Genomic DNA, 22,272 nt, shown 5'->3' with positions numbered 1-22,272 from the left:
TTCAGAAGGCATCAGGGACTACAAGATTCACCATATCCAACCCCCTCTTTGGGCAAGACAACTCACGTCAACGTGCCTTTCATCCCTATGCTTTCTTTTGTCCCATGCTCCCTCTTCACAAGTGCATGTGCAATGCACAAACACAATTTGGCATGCAGCACTTGCAAGGCCACCTAAAAAAAGAACTACTAACTTCTGTATATACATGGCAATGCTTGGGAGTGCTAACTGCACACCCAAGTGCAACTCGAATAATTGAGAGCCCATCATTCTTTCTGCTTTTAGGGAAAACTCTGGCCCATTCATATCACCTCTTATGTGCCTGACCCTGATCTAGCTTTGCCTAATACAATAAGCTCAAATGGAAAATGTTAGCTCACTTTCTAGAGGCACAACCAAGTTAAAATCTCAAGAGACCTGATATAAATGTGTTCAATGTCATCAAAGAGCAATGCTAGCTAATGGGCAGCAGAGAAGAATGACATGTAGAAGCATCAGAAAGATTCGTAGACTGTGATTCAAGTTACATCACAAAGTCATCAAACAACAGACTACCAGGAAAAAGTTGTAAACAGTATTTCATACCATACAGTTGGATCCTATTCCTGATTTGCGCCTACATAGAGCTTCTCAAGGAGTCAAACACATCGGTAGAAAACAGAGATACAGAAGTACAACACGAGGAAGCTCATCAAGCATTAGTATTTGAAGGAAATAAGAACGGCAGTCATTTCAACATGGGGTACTAACCCTGCCATGACAGAAGGACAGCATTGCTAGAATGAAAAATCATCAGACTACGTAAGACAGTCACCACTCAGTATGCCAGCCAAAACAAAATCATATGAAGACTTGCACACTTTCCCTTCACTTTGCATCAAACAACATTTTGACAGCTTCTCGCTGTGGCAATTTTTCCTGAAAAGCCTGTATCTTGTTTCATGTTGCCATCATTTCATACTACAGTTCAAAAACTGATCAAAAGCTTTCCCCGTGGAAAAAGATCTCTGATAAATCAATTGATTCTTTTGGAATATGATCAACAACACAACATCTGTTACCTCTCCTTCAACAGGATGGCACCGGATCTTTTTAACTCCCACAGTGGAAGGCACCCTTTTAGTGGGGAGGGCAAGAAAAGAGATGATGCTGACAACGGCCTCTGACGCATAGAGATTGAAGATAGGCAACTGAAGGCACTTGTCAGTCTCCTTTTCTCGCCATCCTCAGCTTGGGAATCTGGATCATGACGAACAGCAGAAATCTTAAGGGCCTCAGGCAAGATGCAGTTGCAGATGGCACCTGCAGGAAAAATATCATAATTTTATTGATAAATTAAGGAAGTTTATAAATGAATGATAGAAGCCAAGATCAATAGAAATGATAATAAAAACATTCGGGAGATGACTGACATGCTCCTCAGTGGTCACAAATCATAAGCGGTAGAAAATTACGACCATGCAAGAATGGAGCACGAACTTATCCATCACTAACTTGGTAACACTGACTAGTCATGGATACATTCATGCTCTATTCAAAATAGTAAGCCTTCAATGCTGCTTCTGGGAGTGGAGCACAAACGTATCCCTGACTAGCTTGGTAACACCGATCTGGAAACCAAGCAATCAGGTACGCTGGTGAAGATAATTTTTTTTTATTTATTTTCAGATTTTGTTGATGGTGGGTGTTAGAAAAAGAAGTTTTCATTAAATATATTAAAATGATCAGAGACATGTATAAAAGACCAGTTACCAGTGTGAGAACTATTGGTCATAATACTAATGAATTTACAATCACCATAGATTTAGATTAAAGATTTGCTCTAAGTCCTTAATTTTTTGCACTAATTATAGATAAACTTGTTGGAAGTTGTAAACCAAACTAATATTGTCTTGTTATTAGCAACGACCTTTAGTATTTCCTACGTAATTCACTTAGAAGTTCTCTACATGTATAAAACCAAAGTGTTGTTTATAAATATAGCTCTTACTATTTTGTGTAGAAGGTAGTTGAAAGGTTGTGAAATCCTCTATATAAAGAGATGTACTTGAGCCATCTTGGATTAAGAGAGTTGAAGGAATTTCAAACAAAGTTAAAAATTTTCTTCCACTAATAAGTCTACTCTCTTTATCTCTTGTATGAGAAATACTACAAATTCTCCTCTCCTCCTTTGTCTACCACAACAAAGTAGTATCAGAGCCCTTTTGAGAGAAATGGCAAGTGGGTTGCAACTTCAAGTACCTCGCCTCACCAATGGAAACTGAGAATTGGAGTATCCGGATAAAGGAGCTATTCTACTTCCATGATATTTGGGAAGTGGTTGAGAGAGGCTATGAGGAGCCTCAAGATGAAACAAATGCTGTGGCAAACTAAACTTTCAAGATGTCGAGGAAGGACAAGAAGGCACTCTTCTTCATCCATCAAGCCTTAGATGAAGCAAACTTTGAAATGGTTGCAAGCCCCACTACCTCCAAACAAGCGTGGGAGATCCTTGAGAATGCCTATAAAGGCGTAGAAAAGGTGAAGGTTCGGCTCCAAACACTTCAAGCCAAATTTGAAGCATTGCAGATGAAACAGTCTGAAACCATTGCAAACTATTTCACCCGAGTTTTTTCTATGGTGAACCAACTAGGGAGGAACAACGAGAAATTGGATGTCTGTGTAGTCAAAAAAATTCTATGCTTGGTGAATGACAAGTTTGAGCATATTATTATGGCCATCGAAAAATCAAAAGACCTAAGTCCATGTCTATAGATGAGCTTGTGGACTTATTGACAACATATGAGCAAAGAAAAAATAAGAAGCAAGATACAATTGAGCAAGTCCTCCAATCAAAGTTATCTTTGAAGGATAGAAAAGAAGCTTCTAAAAGCGATGAGAATCCAAGTGATCGAGGTCGAGGTTGAGGTCGTGGATGTGGACGTGGCCATGGCCGTGGTCGTGGAGGACAAGGAAGATATGAAGAAAGAAGTCCCAAGTCCAAATGATGGACAAGGGAAAGAAGAAACAGCAGACTGAAGGTACGACAAATTTAAAGTTTGTTGTTATGTTTGCAAAAAATATGGCCATTATGCTTCTGAATGTTATTATAATAAAGATAATCCAAATGAAGAGAGCCAACTTTGTTGAAAACAAAGAATAAGATTCTCTCTCATCGATAGTTTATAAAGAAGATGAAGCCAGCAAGTATGACAATTGGTACTTGAACATTGGAGCAAGTAACCATATGTGCAGCCATAGAAGCATGTTTGTGGAGCTAGACGAGTCAATTGAAACTCAAGTTTATTGTGGCGATTCCTCAAAAGTTCTGGTGAAAGACAAACATAAAACCCTCATTCGCCTAAAAAATGCAAGCCACTGATTTATTTCTAATATTTATTATGTGCCGTAAATGAAGACAAATATAGTAAGCATGGGCCAATTATTAGAGAAAGGTTATGATGTTCACATGAAAGACAAGAAGCTTTGTATTAAAAATGGCTTAAATCATGTGATTGCCCCGGTAGAAATATCAAAAAATAAAATGTTCATTCTAAATATCAAAACTGATGTGGCAAAATGCTTGAAAAGCTGTATCAAAGATTCCTCGTGGCTATGGCATTTGAGGTTTGGACATCTCAATTTTGATGATCTTAACCACTTGTCAAGCAAAAAGATGGTGCATGGCTTATAGCACATAGACTATCGTGAGCAATTTTGTGAAGGGTGTGTGCTAGGAAAACAATCAAGGAGTTCTTCTCAAAAGGCATGATTTAGAGCAAGACGGTTGCTACAACTTATTCATACGGATGTTTGTGGACCCATTGTCCCAACATCTTTTGGTAAACACCAATACTTTCTCATTTTTATTGATGATTATACCAGAAAGACTTGGGTGTATTTTTTGAAAGAAAAGTCAGAAGTTTTTAACATGTTCAAGAAGTTTAAGGTGATAGTGGAGAATCAAAGTGGGTACTCCATCAAAGCTATCCAATCACATCGGGGTGGTGAGTTCACCTCAAAGGTAATTGAAGAATTTTGTGAAGAATATAGTATAATTTGGCATCAACTAATGGCACCTTATTCCCCCCAACAAAATGGCATGACAGAGAGGAAGAACCATACTATTCTCAACATAGTGCAAGTATGCTCAAAAGTAAGAATTTGCCGAAGGCACTTTGGGCCGATTCGATGGCTTGTGCTATCAACATTCTAAATAGGTGTCCTACATCAAGTTTGAAGAAGAAGATGCCACAAAAAGTGTGGCCTAGGAGGAGGCTAAATATCTCTCACTTAAAGGTTTTTGGGTGCATCACCTATGCACATGTTCCGAAACAAAGGAGATCCATGTTGGATGACAAAAGCTCTAAATTCATCTTCATGATGTAGAATTCTAGATCTAAAGCCTACAAATTATTTGACCTTCACAATTTTAAAGTTGTTGTAAGTAGAGGTGTAGAGTTCGATGAAGGAGCATGGGATTGGCACACTGAGGTTGAAAAAATTCAAGAAGAAAAACATGTGAACATGGAGCTTCAAGAGTCGTCGCCACCATCTTCATCAACACCTTTTGTTACATCGTCATCATCAAAAGATAGTTCAACGCCGAACCAAAAGATAAGAACTTAAGAAAACTCTACGAGATTACCAATGCACTCCATCTTATTTGTCTCTTAGCAAATTATGAGCCTTTAAAATTTGAAGATGCCATACAAGACAAAAGGTGGAAAGATGCTATGAACAAAGAAATCAAAGCGATAGGGAAGAACCATACATGAGAGTTGATTTCTCTCTCTGAAGGACAAGGCCATTAGAGTAAAGTGGCTATACAAGACAGAAGAATGTACAAGGCCAAGTTGAGAAGTACAAAATAAGATTGGTGGCAAAAGGGTACAAACAAAAGGCCGGCATGACTATGATGAGGTATTCGCCCCTATTATTCGAACGGAAATAATTCATTTATTTATATCAATTGCCGCACAAAATGGTTGGTCTATTTTTCAAATGAATGTAAAATCCACTTTTTTGAATAGCTATATTGAAGAAGAGGTATATGTAGAACAACCCTAGAGGTATGTTAAAAAAGGGCAAGAATCAAAAATTTGTAAGTTGAAAAAGACTTTGTATGGCCTCAAACAAGCACCTAGGGCATGAAATTTAAGAATTGATGCTTCCTTTAAGCAAAATGGCTATATCCAATATCCATACGAAAGTGCCCTCTACATTTAGTTAAATAAGAATCATGATATCTTGCTTGCTTGTATGTAGATAATCTTATATTTGTAGGCAATAATCCACATATGTTTGAAGAATTCAAGAAAACTATGGTTCATGAATTTGAGTTGACAGACATCAGGCTTATGTCATTTTTCCTCGACATTGAAGTGAAGCAAAGCAGGTATCTTCATCTCGTAGGAAGCATATGCAAAAGTATTCAAAAGATTTAAAATGGAAGATTGTAAATCATTTGATACACCGATGGAATGCGGCATTAAGCTCTCGAAGCAAGATGATGGCAAAGTGGTTGATCCTACTTCAAAAGTTTAGTCGGAAGCCTAAGATATTTAACATATACAAGCCTAGACATTTTATATGTTGTTGGGCTAGTGAGTCAATATATGAAGGAGCCCATGTCAATGCATTTCAAAGCCGTCAAAAAATATCTTCGCTACATCTAAGGTACACTAAGTCATGGCTTGTTATATTCTTTCTTTAATGAATTTCAACTTGTTGACTATTTACATAGCGATTGGGGTGAAGATCTTGATGACTGAAAGCGCACAATCAATGTCATGTTCTACATGGGTGATACAGCTTTCACTTGGCTTTCAAAAAAGCAACCTATAGTTGCTCTTTCTATGTATGAAGCAAAATGTATAAGTGCATCGTCATGCATGTGTCATGCAGTGTGGCTAATAAAGTTGTTGAAGGAGATTCGACATCCTCAAAGTGAAGTTACAATGATCTATGTAGACAACAAGTCGGCAATAGCATTAGCAAAGAATCCTGTTCATCGTGAACCAAGCAAGCACATTGACGTTCACTTCCATTTCATCAGAGATCAAACAAAAGAAAAGGAGGTTCAATTGGAGTACATCAAATCAGGAGATCAAGTCGCCGACATTTTCATCAAGCCCCTTAATTCAAAATTATTTCACAAAATGAAGACATTGCTTGGAATGGTTGATGGCAAGAAATTTGGTTTAAGAGGGGGTGTTGGAATTCATAAACCAAATTAATATTGTCTTGTTATTAGCAATGACCTTTAGTATTTCCTATGAAATTCACTTAGAATTCTTCTACATGTATAAAACCAAAGTATTGCTTAGAAATATGGCTCTTAGTATTGAATGACAATCAACTTTCATGCTCATCCCATTATTAAAGAATTACTTGATATAATGATTACTACTTGATAATCAAAAAATATTTTTATTCTTTCCTCCCTATAAAAGCCCAAGTAATGCATGAATGTCTCAACCACTTCAGCTTGCACGTAGTCCTCTATTCTACTTTGGTATTTGATCCCATTTCATAATTCTATATGTGATAAGAGTTCCTTGATTATATATCTATTTGTTAATGAACGAACCTAGTTTACATGAAAAAATCTCCCAATTTTATGATGACAATTTCTTTTCAACATAGAACCATCGCGTAGACTACTTCTGACAAACCTCATAATACAACATAGCTTCCATAGAGGTTACTAGAAGCATTTATCACTAATCAGGGTGAATTAACAATCAAATAGATCAATTTCCTTAGTAGACAAGGTTCAGGAAATAGATTTCCCACATCGGGAAGCCAAATCACCAATTAAACGTTCAGAGATCATAACTTGGTCATATGATACTCAATTAAGATGATTTTTTTGTCAAATAAAATAATTTTTCGAGCTTTATGACATGGCCGCCCTATAAAGGGTGCAGTGAAGCTAGCGATCAAGCTCAAACTCCATTGTATGGATCCAAGAAACGCCGGTCAACTCAAAAATTTTCTTCTCAAAAAATATTTTGATCAAATGTATCTTCCAATCTAAGAAAAATTAAATGTACAGACAAAAAACAGAATTAATATAGAAATCAAGATCTACCTCCTATAGGATTCTATCTTTCTCATATGTATTTCCATCAATCATGTATATTTTGAAAAAGCTAGTTCTATTCGAACTAGAAGAGAAATCTGACTTGAATTGTGTAAGGGCAGATCTCGCTTGCATATATATAGAAGCTATGTACCTTTAATTCATCCATGAAAGAAGAGAGGACCTAAACCTTGCTTTTGTCATCTTTCTACCAATTCCTAAATCTTTTTGAGATGTTCGAGTTGAACAAGGGAATTATTCCTTCTCCCTAATCGAATCAAGTTGGTATCAAAGCTCGATCCTCTACATCTGTCACGGCCATATTTTATAGTCCAGATGCACAAGCAATACAAGCAGACAAAAATGAGTATAGTTGCTAGCATGGTTTTTAGAACTATTTCGAACCGGATAATTTGGGATGTGTCGAACCGGATCAGCGGAGAATCGAGACAGTTCCGACAGCGAAAATGGCACATGCCAATGTCAGAGAAGAAAAGAAGAAAACAAAAGAAGAGAGAGAAGAGGAAAAGGAGAGGCCATCGGAGGCCAGTGGTGGCCCTCTGTGCCCGTCGGAGGCCGATGGTGGCTCGGTTCACCCGATAGAGCTGCCACAACGAGCGAGAAAGAGAGAGAGACAGAGAGAGAGGTCGTCGGAGACAGGAGGACGGGACGGCGAGAGGGCCGCTGGAGGTCTCCGGATAGTCGTTGTGGCCACCAAACGGCGAAAGCGGCGCAGACGGAGTCGCGACCGCAGAACAGGGATGACCGCCCCTGTTCACTTTTTTTTAAAAGGAAGACGAACAGCCGGCACTTGATTTACCGGCTTCATTTTTTTAGAATTTTTTTAAGAGTTTAAAAATGTGAAGTCGGCAATCGATTTGCTGGCTTCACTATTTCAATTTTTTTTAAAAAAGCTCAGAAATAGTGAAGCCAACAAACCGATTGTCGGCTTCACTGTTATCGGACTTTTTTAAAAAAAAACTTATGAAACAGGGCGATTGCCCCTGTTTCACACTGCAGAGCCACAGGCGGTATTTATGCCGCCCGACGGCCACAGTGGCCTCTCTGACGGACCTCTCTCTCTCTTTCTCTTCCTCTCTTCTCTTTTTCTCTATTTTTCTCCTCTCTTATTCGTCCCTTCCTCCCTTTGTCAGTTCACACCGGTTCAATCCGGTACAGAACCATACCGAACCATGCTGCCGGCTGACTGAAACGGCCATCGATATCGAAACTGAGAACCTTGGTTGCTAGCCATACCTCGATGGATGATGAGATGAAGGTATGTCTCACACAATTAGAGAAGAAGGCCTGATTTACTAAGATTGTGTCTCGATTGGCAACACCTTTAATACAAGCACTAACAACTCCTATGGCAAAGTTGTCTTCCACATTTGGACACAAGGATCTACTATCAAGGAGGATAAGCAACTTGTGAGGACTTAGAATCCTCCTCTTCAACTTTTTTAAGTTGAAACTTGAATCTAGATCCTTGTATATGATGGGACCATCGATGCAAAGAGGCTAGATAACTAGCCAAACCAGTAAAAGACCTACTTCACCATTTACGAATATATAAGTATCCAGAAGATAGCGTTCAAAAGTCTTAAGCTTTCCATCCATGCACTTATCTCATGGAATTCGTATATGAGGGACAATATCTCTAATCTGATATAGAGCAAATTCAAGAACTTAATCAAGAAATAATTATACCTAATGGGCTATGAGAAGGATTGATAGATTAAATGGCAGTACTTATGGTAGAAGTATGGTCAATCTATCCAGGACTACACTATCAAATTCCATAAGGAAGCCATCTCAATCGGGATCTCTATCAATGATTATGTGGTCTTCATGAAGTACGTTAGAGATCTCCATGAGTATTTGAAAAAAGTTGAAGCTTTTCAAAGTTGAAGACATCAATGAAACTAGCATGAAGGCCATGGTGATTGAGAAGAAAAATCAACCAAAGGCAAGAAAGGTGATAAAAGTTCGAGAGAATTAGCAAAAAACCAGGTCAAGAAGGAGAGTAGAGTAAAAAAAAAGCAAATACAACTTAGAAAAAGTATTATGACCACTGTAGGATTAGTGGACACCCTAAGAAGTGTTGGAAGGTTCACCTCAAGTTGCAGCTGAAGAAGAAATCAAAGGATGAGGATCCTAAGAAGAAAGGAAAAGTAGTCCTCAATATATAAGCGATTGAGGAGCTAATCGAGCTTGAGAAAGAAGATTCAAAATTGAGCTTGATGGCGAGAAAACCCAAGATAGCAATTGAGGCAAACTTAGAGTAGGAATTCTTCCACTTAAAGATTCAAATGAAACAAAATATCATCTGAGCTATTAAAGATCCTTAAAGCCAGAAGAACCTCTTTTCTGAAAGTTTGGTTAAGAAGCTAAGATTATAGATCAAGCCTCATTTACACCTCTACTCTCTTGATTGCATTCAAAAGGGCATCAAGTTGAAGATCACTAAGTAGTGTACCTTCAAATTCACAATAACTGAGAGGTATATTAACAAGATGACATGCAAAGTAGTTCCTCTAAATATCTGTCATATCATCCTTAGGAGCTCACACCTTTAGGATCGAGATGCTATCTTCTATAGGCGGCAAAGAAAGTATCAATTTATAAAGGGCGTGAAGGAGATTATGATCTGTTAGGATTTGACGCCTCGAGATTCAGCCCACATTGAGCCCACAGCGAGGTTCGCGGAGAAAAACGGAGTCCAACGAGACCAAGATCACCTGAAACGGAGCTCAGATGGAGGAGATACGAGCTTTTGAAGTCGGCACGAGAATCGAGGCGGCGGAGGACCGCCAGCAACCGGCGGCGGGTGGCAGCGGCGCGGCCGCAAGCGACGGCGAGCGAGACGCGCGACCCAAGCCCGAGCGGGACGCGCGACCCAGGCCCGCGCGGGACGCGCAACCTAGGCCCGCGACCCCTTTGCCCCGGTCCACCGTGGACTGGGTGGTCCACGGCGGGGCCTGTGGACCGCGTGGGCGTTTCCCACATGTTTCTCGCAGTCCACGGCACTATTCCGTGGACCGGAGCGCGATCTAAGGGCCCAGAGGGCTCCCGATCTTGATCCGACGGTCTGGACATTGATTTGGCTTGTTTAGGACTCTTAAACCTAATCTAATTAGGTTTTAAACCCTGTTTAACCCTTTAAAAGGGCACTGTGACGAACATAGGAAAGGGGTGGTTGGTTTTCTCGCGCCGTACGAATCCGAGAAGAGAGAGAGAGGCGAGAGCGCTGTGATAGAAGGAGCAGGAGGCTCCTGGACAGCGGTCGCCAGGCTCTTCAGGGGTTCAGGGGGTCTCCAAGAGAGAGAGCTTTTGTGAGGGGAACTTCAGGTGAGAGAGAATTGGGTGTACAAGGGTTGAGGGTGAGATCTCCTCTTGTAAAATTTTCCTTTTCATAGTGAAGTTTGCATGCCCCGTGGAGGCGAGCCCTTTTGTGGCTGATCCACGTATTTTGATTGTTTTTTCTTTTTGTTTTGTTTCTTCTTTCTTCCTGCTGCATCGCGTGGTACTGAAAGGATCTTGGGAGGTGGTGTCCTGGCCAGACATCCACCCAACAAGTGGTATCAGAGCAAGACGGTACAAGGACGCAGATTGCAGTGGTGGTGAGCAAGACTGAAGATGGAGAAGACAGGAACAATCAAGATGGAGATCAACAAGTTCGATGGTAAGAGCAATTTCTCCTTGTGGCAGGCAAGGGTGAAAGACATGCTCATCCAACAGGGGTTGATCGATGCTCTCTTGTGCGATAAGAAGCCGACCACCATGGAGGTGCAGGATTGGAAACGGCTACAGATGCAGGCGGTGAGTACCATCCGCATATACCTGGCGGATGAGGTGGTGATCCATATGCTGAGTGAGACTTCTTCGACGGTGCTGTGGTCGAAGCTCAAGGAGTTGTACATGACGAAGTCTCTCACCAACACTCTTTTCCTCTGGAGGCAGTTTTACCAACTTCGGATGACTAAAGGACAAAGCGTGCAGGAGCATTTGAGCCACTTCCAGAAGATCCTCACCGACCTCCTCAGCATTGGTGAGAATGTTGAGGAGAAGACCAGGGTGCTGATTTTGCTGGCGTCGCTTCTCCCTTCGTACGAGTCCTTGGTGACTGCTCTTCTAGTGGGGAAGAGCACTATCAAGATGGACGAGGTCACCGCGGCGATACTCCAGAACGAGGTTCTCAGGAGGGAGAACCCAGCTTCGAGCTCAAGTGGCGGTAGCTCAGCTTTGGTGGCTTCTGGAGGAGCAGGAGGCGGTAGACGGAGCGACAGAAGATCGCAACGAGGGCGGTCCAAGTCCAGGAGGGACTTGAGCAAAATCAGGTGTTATCGGTGTGAGGAGTTAGGGCATCTAGCCAGAAATTGTCCTCAACTGAAAAATCGGACGGTGGCTGCTGTAGCGACGGCCGGCAGCGATTCAGATAGAGATGTCCTGGAGATATCTGACGAGGTATCTACTTTTTCCCAGCAGTGGATATTAGATTCTGCATGCCCCTATCATGTGTGTTGCAGAGAGGAGCAGTTTGACTCCCTGGAGAACAGTGAGGGCACTGTATATCTGCCGGATGGATCGAGCTGTGCGATCAGAGGCATTGGGACGGTCAGCTGGAGGACACATGATGGTGTAGTGAGGAGATTGGGGAAGGTCCGATACATACCCGATTTCAGGCGGAATCTTATCTCACTTAGCAGACTGGATTCGAGAGACTACAGGACGGTAGCTGGTGGAGGAATGCTGAGGGTGCTACGCGGCGATAGGATTGTGCTGGAGAGGAAGAAGGGGAGCAGAGGACATTATTACCTGACAGGGAGCCCAGTGCGAGGTGGAGCTTCGGGAGCCAGGCGGAGCCCAGAGCGAGATGGAGCTCCAGGAGGCGGATCGGGCATGAGACAAGAGACTCGGGAGGACGAGAGGTGACGTCGCAAGGTGAGATTCCTATTGCCACAGGACGATGCCCCGAGCAGGTCTCAGGTCAGGAGGAGCACAGCATACGACGGAGATGGGATCGAGCAGCCTGGCTCGACTCCCATGTTTGCCCATCCATGATCAGCAGGCGATTGTCCCAGGGCATGGGGGCGAGGAGATCCAGAAGCTCTCGGAGTTTGGAGGAGGTCGAATATCGAGTCGAGGTGGAGATTGTTAGAATTTGACGCCTCGAGATTCAGCCCACATTGAGCCCACAGTGAGGTTCGCGAAGAAAAACAGAGTCCAACGAGACCAAGATCACCTGAAACGAAGCTCGGATGGAGGAGATACGAGCTTTTGAAGTCGGCACGAGAATCGAGGTGCGGAGGACCGCCGGCGGCGGGTGGCAGCGGCGTGCGAGACGCGCGACCCAGGCCCAGGCCCACGCGGGACGCGCGACCTAGGCCCGCGCGGGACGCGCGACCCAAGCCCGCAGCCCCTTTGCCCCGGTCCACCGTGGACCGGGCGATCCACGACGGGGCCTGTGGACCGCGTGGGCGTTTCCCACGCATTTCTCGCGGTCCACGGCACTATTCCATGGATCGGAGCGCAATCTAAGAGCCCAGAGGGCTCCCGATTTTGATCCGACGGTCTGGAACATTGATTTGGTTTGTTTAGGACTCTTAAACCTAATCTAATTAGGTTTTAAACCCTGTTTAACCCTTTAAAAGGGTACTGTGACGAACAGAGGAAAGGGGTGGTTGGTTTCTCGCGCCGTACGAATCCGAGAAGAAAGAGAGAGGCAAGAGCGCTGTGAGAGGAGCAGGAGGCTCCTGGACAGCGGTCGCCAGGCTCTTCAGGGGTTCAGGGGATCTCCAAGAGAGAGAGAGCTTTTGTGAGGGGAACTTCAGGTGAGAGAGAATTGGGTGTACAAGGGTTGAGGGTGAGATCTCTTCTTGTAAAATTTTCTTTTTCATAGTGAAGTTTGCATGCCTCGTGGAGGCGAGCCCTTTTGTGGCTGATCCACGTATTTTGATTGTTTTTTCTTTTTGTTTTGTTTCTTCTTTCTTCCTGCTGCATCGCGTGGTACTGAAAGGATCTTGGAAGGTGGTGTCCTGGCCAGACATCCACCCAACATGATCAATGCCTCTAAAATACAAGGGAACGTAATCTTTCAACCGTTGCCCAAGCAAAGCAACTTTTTAATGTTTGAAATAATTTTATAATGATAATACGAGAAATTGCCACCATTCTTGATAGGCCAAGCTCTCATCCCTTGGTTCCACCAATCAATCAACCAAGATCGAGAAGGTAAGGGAGTTGCTATTATCATTCTCAATAAGGTCGGCAAGGTGTGGCGCAACAACAGAGTCTAGAAGTAGAAGTGGGATAAGTGCTTTGCTAAGATCCAAAAGCAAAGAAGACCAAGGTTAGAAAGGTGATTGAACTGTGTTATCAAGAAGAAGGTCACAGAAATTAGGTGGAAAAGGATTGAGTCTTTTCAAATTGGCCAGAAAAGTCAGCCTCCAAGCAAAACTAAGTGATTCAGTGACAGGAAGTAATCTGTTTTCCATTTTCAATTTTAATTTAGCAAGAACTATATCCCTTAAATAAGAGGAGCTCTGATCTAAGAGAGGCCCTAAACCATAAGGACTACTAAATTTGATGTGGATCACTTTGGCCACTATAGGATGGTGCTGTATAGGGTTTAAGAGCAAGATCCACCACATCGAGAAGTTGAATCATAAGCCGGTATTCCGAAGGCTATAGCTTGGTTGTACAACACCTGATTGAGATGATTTTTTCTCAAATTGGATGACTTTTTGCGCTCTACATCATGGTGCCATCTTGTAAAGCACGCGGCATAGCTAGCAATCAGAGTCAAATTCCATCATTTGAGATCTGAAATGGGTCTATCAAACAAAAAATTCTTTTTAGAAAAAATTTTGGCAAGATGCATCTCTTAATCCAGGAAATATTAGGCAGAGCCGATGCATAATTCGAGATCTACATCCTATAAGATTTTAGCTTTTTATTTTTGTTTCCATTTGTCATTTCTATTTTGGGAAAACTAGCCTTGTTCGAACTAGGAGAGGAATCTGAATTGAACTGTTCAAAGGTGGACCTCACTAGCATAAATAGAGGCCATGTACCTCAGCTTTTGATTCATCAATAAAAAAAAAAGGGACCTAGACTCTACTTTCGTCATCTTTCTACCTTTTGCTAAATTTTTTTGAGAGGTTGGAGTTGAATGAGTTAAAGAAATTCTTCCTTCCCCTTGATCGGATCATTCTGACATCTTACCAATCTTCCGATATTTTTCTATTAGGTATATTGATAGTTATGGAAATATCTTGTTTAGGCATCGCAGTATCTACTAGCGAATACTTTGAAGCACGCTTGCATCAGTTTTCATATGGGTTGCTTCAGTGTTAAAGAAATAATACAGATGAGTAGGCTTCTTTATTTTGAATAACTCTTCTGACATGGTCCTTTACTACACTAATTCAAAGTCCGTAAGTCTCATAGCATTAGTATCATCAACATGCACCAACAATATAATGACATAAAAAAGTTTCTTTCAAGCAAAAAGTGAGTTTAGAGTTAAAGACAGGAGCAATCACAGGCCCACTAAATGACGAAAGCAAGTGCAAAAGCCAGGGATTTGCTGAGGAAGGGAAACATCTAAACTCCACCTAGCGAGACATTGTTGAAGCTCTAGTAACTTAATTATGTTTTATTTATTTTGGGCTAAAATATATTAAGCTGCAAACAATTTGGTCATAGCATATTTTGGATCTATCTTGCCAACAGCTATTAGCTCGACTAGCAGGCACCTACCTCTCCAAGTAAGAGGTCCCACGTACAAATCTGAGTGGTAATGAATAACCACCACATTCTCAAAAACAAACTTTTGGATCCATCCTGTGTAAATGGGTTCAAAGCCCATTTACTTTGGAGTGATGAAAATGGGTTCAAAGCCCATACGCTGGGACCTAATTTTCCAAAGAATAATACACATGAACCTGACCAAATTAACTAAAGAATGATCAGCAGAATCTTCAACAGGAGATAGAAAAAGGATTCATGTAACTTTTCCTTCTTATAACATTTAAGAAGTTAAATTTGTAGTTGATAATTCTGTACATAATGAAATTTGTTTCTAAAACTGGAAAGATTGATAAATATTCTATGATGAATTCTCAAAAGATAGTTTATTATACTGTCAGGACAAGTATATGTGTGGTCAACCATTTTTTTAGAATACTGGAAAGAAGGGAAAAGGAAAGAGAAAGAAGGAGAAAAAGGAAAAAAAAAATAAAGAAAGAGATACGAGAAAGAAAAACAAAAAGAAAGAAAGAAAGGTAGAGGAAAGGATAGAAAACAAACGAACAAAGGAAAGAAAGGGAGAGAGATGGAGGTTATCTATTGGGATGCATGATCGGGATTGCCACTGGAACAGCGCGGGACAAGGCATTCCATTCCATAGAGAAATCAAGATACTCTCGTGCCACGGGATTTAAAACTTGCTTATATCCACATCTATGCAAGACAAAGAATTTTCAGCAATGCTCCTTTTCAGTTGCAAAAGTATTATTGGGTACACAAATTTTAAATGGTCAAAGCATGTAAAGCAAGGACTTCACGAGCAATGGGTGAAGATCAATAACTGTGAAAGACAAAAGCAACTGTTTGCATTTTGGAAGTAAAAGATTCTCTTTCAGGTTGGAGATGGCATTTTCATTTATCTTTTGCTAGCTACACCCAGCAAGGAGTTTAGATGTAACTGAGTTCGGATCACTCATGATGTGGTGCTGATTACAACATAAAATATCCTCCAAGAACAACCCTAAGTCTTTTATGTTCAACCCTTCATTGCATACCAATATCAGCTACAACTGATGTAAGGTTGAAAATGCTAGATATTTAGACCTATAAACCAGATCTCCCTTCATACCACATGAAAATATTTGCCATCTTCAAAGTATTAGCGAAATATGATCTCAAAAGCTTGAGCATGTTTTGTGTTATCTCGAGAAGTTGGATGTATAATGCTCTCAGTCACAAGCTGAGCATCAAAGACCTTCAATTTTAGCCTGTCTGATAAGAACAGAAATCTAACCCAAACATATATTCTCCACAAAAAAATAGCTTTATATTTATGTAGGTTCTGGATGCCACTTTAACAGCATAAGTGACTGTTGAACCTAGCCTCTGGCAAGATGAACAGCAGATTCACAAACTGAAGGGGAACCATTTTTTTATGAAAAATTAACAACTATATCTAGTATGTCAGCTTCATGAGGTTGTTATGAGTTAGTACCAAGTAGATAAGCAAGTCATAAGTCCTAAACAAAGACACCACAAAACAGAGAAGCTGGTCAGGCAAAACTGAAACAAGAACCTCAGTATCTTCTCTAACAAACTTGGATAATAAACATTTATCAAAATTTTCCCTTCTCAGCCAAACAAGTGAAGAAGAAATTAAAACATAAGGTGGCTAATCATCCATATATCCTTTATGTTAGAACATTGAGAACTTGAATGGATGCTTGATCTCCTGTAGGCAGGCAGTTGGCTGTTACTTTGGTAACATACTTGAGAAAAGGCTTTTCATGTGTACAAAAAGTTTATGGTAATTATGAGTGATAAGGGAGAACCAACCTCATTGCTCCCCACCACCCCCTATGGAAAAAAAATAGAAAAAAAGAATGGAAAGAGAAAACACCATTAACAGTGAACAATAATAGCAAGCTGTCAGTTGAACAATGAACAATAAGCCCTACAACAACATTCCATTAGCAGGAACTGAGTGTACAAGACAACTGCATTGAGTAAGGGCTTCCAGATAGAGGCATCACTAAATAGCTATGAAGCAACAAATAATAATTCCAGATAGAAAAGAGGCATGTCCGACATGTAGAACTACAAATACTAAAAGTAGCTCATGATTTATCAGAACATATTCAAAATTCTCCTAAACTATATAGTGCATCATATAAATAAAAAGAAGCATACCTATCCTGGCAAGTCGATTCACCCATTTTGGAATTTTGTTGCCGGTCAGCTTATAACAAATATCCTTGCAAAAATGGTTGCAGTTCTTAACAATCAAATGATATGTATCTCCATTGTAGTTTACAGAATGAAGCTCCATAAACTCTCTAACCTGCATTGGGTCTAAGCAGGTTGTACCCATGAATATCGATTTTCTAAACCTGAAGCCTGGACATTGCCGAGGCTCAACCTCGAAGACCCCACTTGTTGGATAGTCATGTGCCCCAAATGCATATTCCACACCATGAACTGCATGCATGAAGATAGAGCATTAAAAAAATTAGAATATACATTGCCTGATAAAAATGAAGTTAATCATCTTGTTAGGCAAAAATTTCTATGATGTGAATATATTTACATTGATGACTTTTAAGTAATATAGGCAAGCACAATTTTTCAGATTATCATGATTTTGGTTATTCAATCCAATTAGAATTAAAGTGCAATCATAACAGAAGATCAAAATCATGAAATATGTCCGTCTTTTGCATGTAAAATGTTGAACTTTACTACATTTCTGCATTCATGATTTATGTTAATATCAAGATAAGATACCAAGAGCTTAGCATTTAACTTGACCCATTATCTTTTTTGCTTCTTCTGCAAAAAGTCACATGTTTGCTTGAAACCAACTTCTATTACAACAAGAATCCAATAGCTTAGAAATTTGGAATATTTCCAAAGAAACCCACTCGTGTTAAATCTTACTCACGTTGAAACAAACAGACCCCTTAGATGTATTCAACATATCCGAAGCATATGCAGGAAGAGATCACATGTTTGCTTGCTGTGCATTTGTCTTGCCGTTCGCTAGTGGGGCACCAGTCTGTCCTTGTTTGGAAATCAAGGGTAGAATTTGTCTGCTATTTTTCTTGTAAGTGCCCGATCCATTGACCAGCCTTTAAAATTTAAAACAAGCCCAAAGAGTTTTCACACAAATTTAAAGCATAAAAAAAGAGTTTGCACATGCTATATGAGTGAGGGGAAGGAAGACTCCTAGTGGGACTCTTCCTCTTCTCCTATTCCGTCGAAGGAGATCTAGGGCATGTCAAGTTTAGGCAAAAACCTTAGAATTTTTTCCTATAAATTGTTCCCGTTGTCCCCCAAGGACTCCACCGTGGAAGGCCTCTCTATTGCCATCGATCCTCATCATGTTTCCTTTGTTTTATCCATTGGAAGTCTTTCTTGGATTGCCGTGAAACCTCATCGGAAATTGAGGTAAGGGACCTCAAATCCCTCTCCACCTTATCTCAACCTTAAGCCGCCAATGCAGTGGGTTGGAACCTATCGGGTGCCAGATTTGTGATGGAACGAGACCTTTATGGTTGCACAAAGTCATAAAGCTTTTGTCTACAGCTACTGAGACTCAGTTGAAATCTTATGGATTTGTAGATGGACAGAATATCATTTGATAAATATTAGCCAAATCTTCACCAAACAACTCATTCAAAGAGAAAACTATTCATATATTTATGCTACACATAAATCTTCAATATAAAAGGTTAAGCCAACTGTACCTTCAACACCAGTGTGATAAATCCCAAGGCCTGCCCAATAAACATAGCCATTCATGGGTGTCAAATCATACACATTCAGATAAACCGGTGCATTTCCTGGTGTTTGGCTGGCAGAGCGGACCTTGGGAAACATACAGAAACGGGTGGCAGATTTCCTACGCAGGCGAAGAGGCATGAGTGTTTTCCACCCCTTCTTTGACCCGAACTTCATGATCCTTCAAGTGAAGAAAAAAGTAACCAATGTGCAACACCCTTTCAGCATACACAACTAAGCCAATAAAATCCCTTTGAGGGACAGCGGAGGAAGACAAATAAGAAATTTAGCAGTGATAGAAGATACGATATTGCATCAGATCCTTAATTTCCAAAAAGAACACGTGAGCGAGCTCACAACTTCTCAACTAAACCATCCTTTATCTGTGAACAAATAATTGTACCAAGAAATTTTGGGAATATTTTCTTATTATAATGCATAGAGTAATATTTACATGAATGAGCACAATGATGATAAACAACAAGCACAAAACAGCAGAAAAAAAGATAAGAAACGGCTCCACTGTGAGATCCATGAAAGCCTGAGATTTAATGAGCTAGCAGCATCAAACTTGCAAAAATAAATATGAAAAATAACATGCCAGAACAACCGAAGGTAGTTTGATCATATTTATCCGTCTTAAATGCAACCATAAACCCATCATGAGACTGCAATTACACAAATTAATCAAACTCAATCGAATGAAGTAATCTTTTAACAAATTAAAAGAAATAATTCCTAAAATCCACACAAAGCCAAAATGCCAATTTGAGAATTGTTGAGATTTTTCATCAAAAAGGAAAAAGACTTGTTGAACTTGAGTCATAACGGAAACTATCTGGTGACCAGTCATCACCCGAAAATATTATAAACGAAGCATATCTAGAGGGGCAAAAATAAACAAGAGGCAGTTTCCTTTTTTATTGTTTTGGAACCACCTACAAGATAGAGCAATTAAGAGAGTAAAAACCCACATCTCAAGAGGTGGATAATCGATGTACATTTTCAAGAAATGGGGCGGACCAACTCTTAGAAAATGAAAGAAAAAAAACAAATCAAAGTAAAACAAAGATATCAAGAAGAAATTTATGTACATTTTTGTAGAATGGGAGGAAGATCTCACTTTCGCTATTTCCTCACAACAATTCGAGGAATGTAGATAGCAAAACAAAAAAACAAAAATATAACAAAAAATGAAGCTCGATCCGAACCCTATAGCTGTCAAATAAACTTATTCACACATTTAGAAGGTTCAGAGCATTTAAAAGGGCGAAAAAGAAGCAAAACAAATAAACGAAAAAACCCAAAAAGAAAAAGAAAATCTGAAAAAGAGAAAGGCATCAAATGGGGACAAAGTCACCACTTACCCGCTTGGGAAGAAATCCAACTCACCGACTCAGAATCCAACCTCCACCCCCTTTCGGAGACGCCATTCCAGGACCACCGAGCACCACAACCAACCCGCCTCGCCCAACCCCAATTAATAGTCCAGTAGCAATAGAAGAAGAGAAAAAGGAAAAGAATGCGAGGAAAGAGAGGTGGGCAGAGAGATCTCTGAGAAAGATTTGGGCCAGGGAGGAGAAGAAATCAGAAATCTCTCTTCTCTGTTATTCGGTACTCAGTCCATCCGAGAGTTTTGGCTCTCTCTCTACAGTAAAAAGAACAGGCAAGCTTTCTCGGAAGGCGCGCTTTTTTTTTTTTTTTTTTTTCAATGATTTGATTGATTTTCGGGTGAGGCGAGTTAAGTGATGAACAAGTACTTCTGATATCATTATTCTCAGCTAGGTAACGGCCGTTATTATTAGTGATATAATGTCACAATTTATAGAATAATTTTTTTAAAACTTGCACAACAAATTCAATTATTTTTGCTTATAAATAAAAATTCAAATGATGACTATAATATTGTCTTGTATTATGATTATTATGATAGGATGATATAAATTTCTCATAAAAATTCACTTAATTATCAACTTAATTTGCAAGAAACAATAAATTATTTTCTATAAGATGACTTATATTTAGGAGTTTTTAGGTCAAATTTATCATTGAACATAAGTATAAAAAATAAATAATAATCTTAACAAATAAATATTATATATATATATATATATATATATATATATATATATATATATATATATATATATATATATATATATATCGGTTGTTTAAAAATTTTAATATATATATTATAAATTATTATTATTATTATTATAATCTTAGATAAGAGGATATCATTAGTTTCACATTGATTATGAATTAAGAAAGATTTTAATTTATATAAAATAAATTTTTTTTCATAAAATATTTTTTAAAAAATAAAATTTTAAAATTTTGTATCATAATTTTAAAATTGAAGAAAATAATATCTCATAAAAAATCCATCAAAACCACAAACTGTTGACAGTAATATATATATTATCTTGTAAAAGTTAATTTGATTTTTTTAAGTGCAAATTAAAAGTTGGTGTATTTGGATGCAAAAATGACAAGAATGACAGCTGTTATGTGCACTATAACTTGTAACAGCTGTTGAGGTATTTCGGCCGTTATTTTAAACCTTCAGCGACCATCAGTTTCCATTTTGCTACAGGTTAAGATGAGCCTGTTTTGTTTGTGACCGCAGCCCGTGACTTTGTTTATTTTGGCTTCACTCCCATTTTCATTTTCTGAGTCAATAACTGTTTTGCAACAATAGACAGATAGCCACTATTATTTTGTTAGAACCCGAAATAATTTTCTGTATTCATCTCTTCTAAAAATAATATTTTCATTTACTCATGTGCTTGCACTCAGGCCCCACCCTGAAGTGGCCCGTCGGTGGGTGGGTGCTGCCAGGACTGGGTACGGATAATAGTCCACAATGTGGTTTGGATTTTTTTTGGACGATCAAATTGTGAGAGGCAATTATAAAACTTAGAATTGCAGCACGGATAGCAATTACTCATTATGAGTTATTTCTCATTTTGTTGAAGCATGGTTAGCAAATACATATGCAAGTACGTGGTAGACACACACTTTTGTTTATTGAAGGTATACTTCTACCTATCATGTACATGGGAAGAGTTATTTGAAAAAAAAAAAAAATGATATAAAATGAACAATCATACTAATCTGATGCAAGAACAATCTAAAAAATTAAGATACATAAAATCTCACAAGATCTGCAGACAATCATCATCAGGTCTCCATAATCAGTCATCGAAATGATCAGCTACAAAAACCGTCACCCAATCGGATGCAGTGTTCGTTTCTTGAAAGACATATCGAACTCGCATCGTAATAACTTGATGAAAGATAGTCCAGACATTCCAAATGAGCAGATGAACCTCAAATTGTGTGGTGTCTCTCTGAATCCAAAAGATAACAGTAACAAAGTTATCCTCCAAAAAAAATAAAAATTCTTTCAAATATTAATATTTTACACAAACTATAAACATATTCAGTATATCCTATCATATTTTCTAATCAATGATCGATAGGATGCGGAAAGTATTGCTTATACCATAACTAAACTTATGATGGCAGCTGAGGGCTATGTATATATTCGGCCATATGTCAAGACTATGATAGGATAATTATGGATATTTAATTACCGATCCTCCAATTGATCCAACTCTAATGAAAATTTTATATTGATCAAAACCGTAACTCTTGATCCCTATTTAGCG

General features: G+C 39.4%; 1 protein-coding gene across 2 annotated transcripts; it reads right to left on the bottom strand.

Annotated features, from left to right (window-relative positions):
* Positions 1-482: 482 nt before the first annotated feature.
* Positions 483-20,276, bottom strand: LOC105032347 (deSI-like protein At4g17486). 2 transcript variants are annotated; one of them, XM_010906782.4, is made up of 5 exons: positions 19,966-20,276; positions 18,565-18,779; positions 17,160-17,296; positions 17,009-17,072; positions 483-1,302 (listed from the first exon to the last, which is right to left on the bottom strand). In XM_010906782.4, the coding sequence occupies exons 2-5, from the start codon at positions 18,773-18,775 to the stop codon at positions 1,058-1,060; spliced, it is 657 nt and encodes a 218-aa protein (XP_010905084.1). In that variant the 5' UTR covers positions 18,776-18,779; positions 19,966-20,276; the 3' UTR covers positions 483-1,057. The 2 variants fall into 2 exon arrangements, with proteins under 2 accessions (XP_010905084.1, XP_010905083.1); XM_010906781.4 differs by having other exon boundaries at positions 485-1,302; positions 17,009-17,296; positions 19,966-20,273.
* Between the last annotated feature and the right edge of the window lie 1,996 nt (positions 20,277-22,272).

Source organism: Elaeis guineensis, chromosome 15 (assembly GCF_000442705.2).
Source record: "Elaeis guineensis isolate ETL-2024a chromosome 15, EG11, whole genome shotgun sequence".
NCBI classification, from domain to species: Eukaryota; Viridiplantae; Streptophyta; class Magnoliopsida; order Arecales; family Arecaceae; genus Elaeis; species Elaeis guineensis.
This window is presented reverse-complemented; position numbering and strand designations above follow the sequence as displayed.

Bases quoted from the DNA above. Each gene is read 5' to 3' on its own strand.
- LOC105032347 (XM_010906781.4), bottom strand. From the start codon at position 18,775: ATGAAGTTCGGGTCAAAGAAGGGGTGGAAAACACTCATGCCTCTTCGC. The intron at 17,297-18,564 runs GTACAGTTGGCT...TCATGCATGCAG, and splicing joins TTATCACACTGGTGTTGAAG to TTCATGGTGTGGAATATGCA. The intron at 1,303-17,008 runs GTATGCTTCTTT...TTTTTCCTGCAG, and splicing joins GAATCGACTTGCCAGGATAG to GTGCCATCTGCAACTGCATC.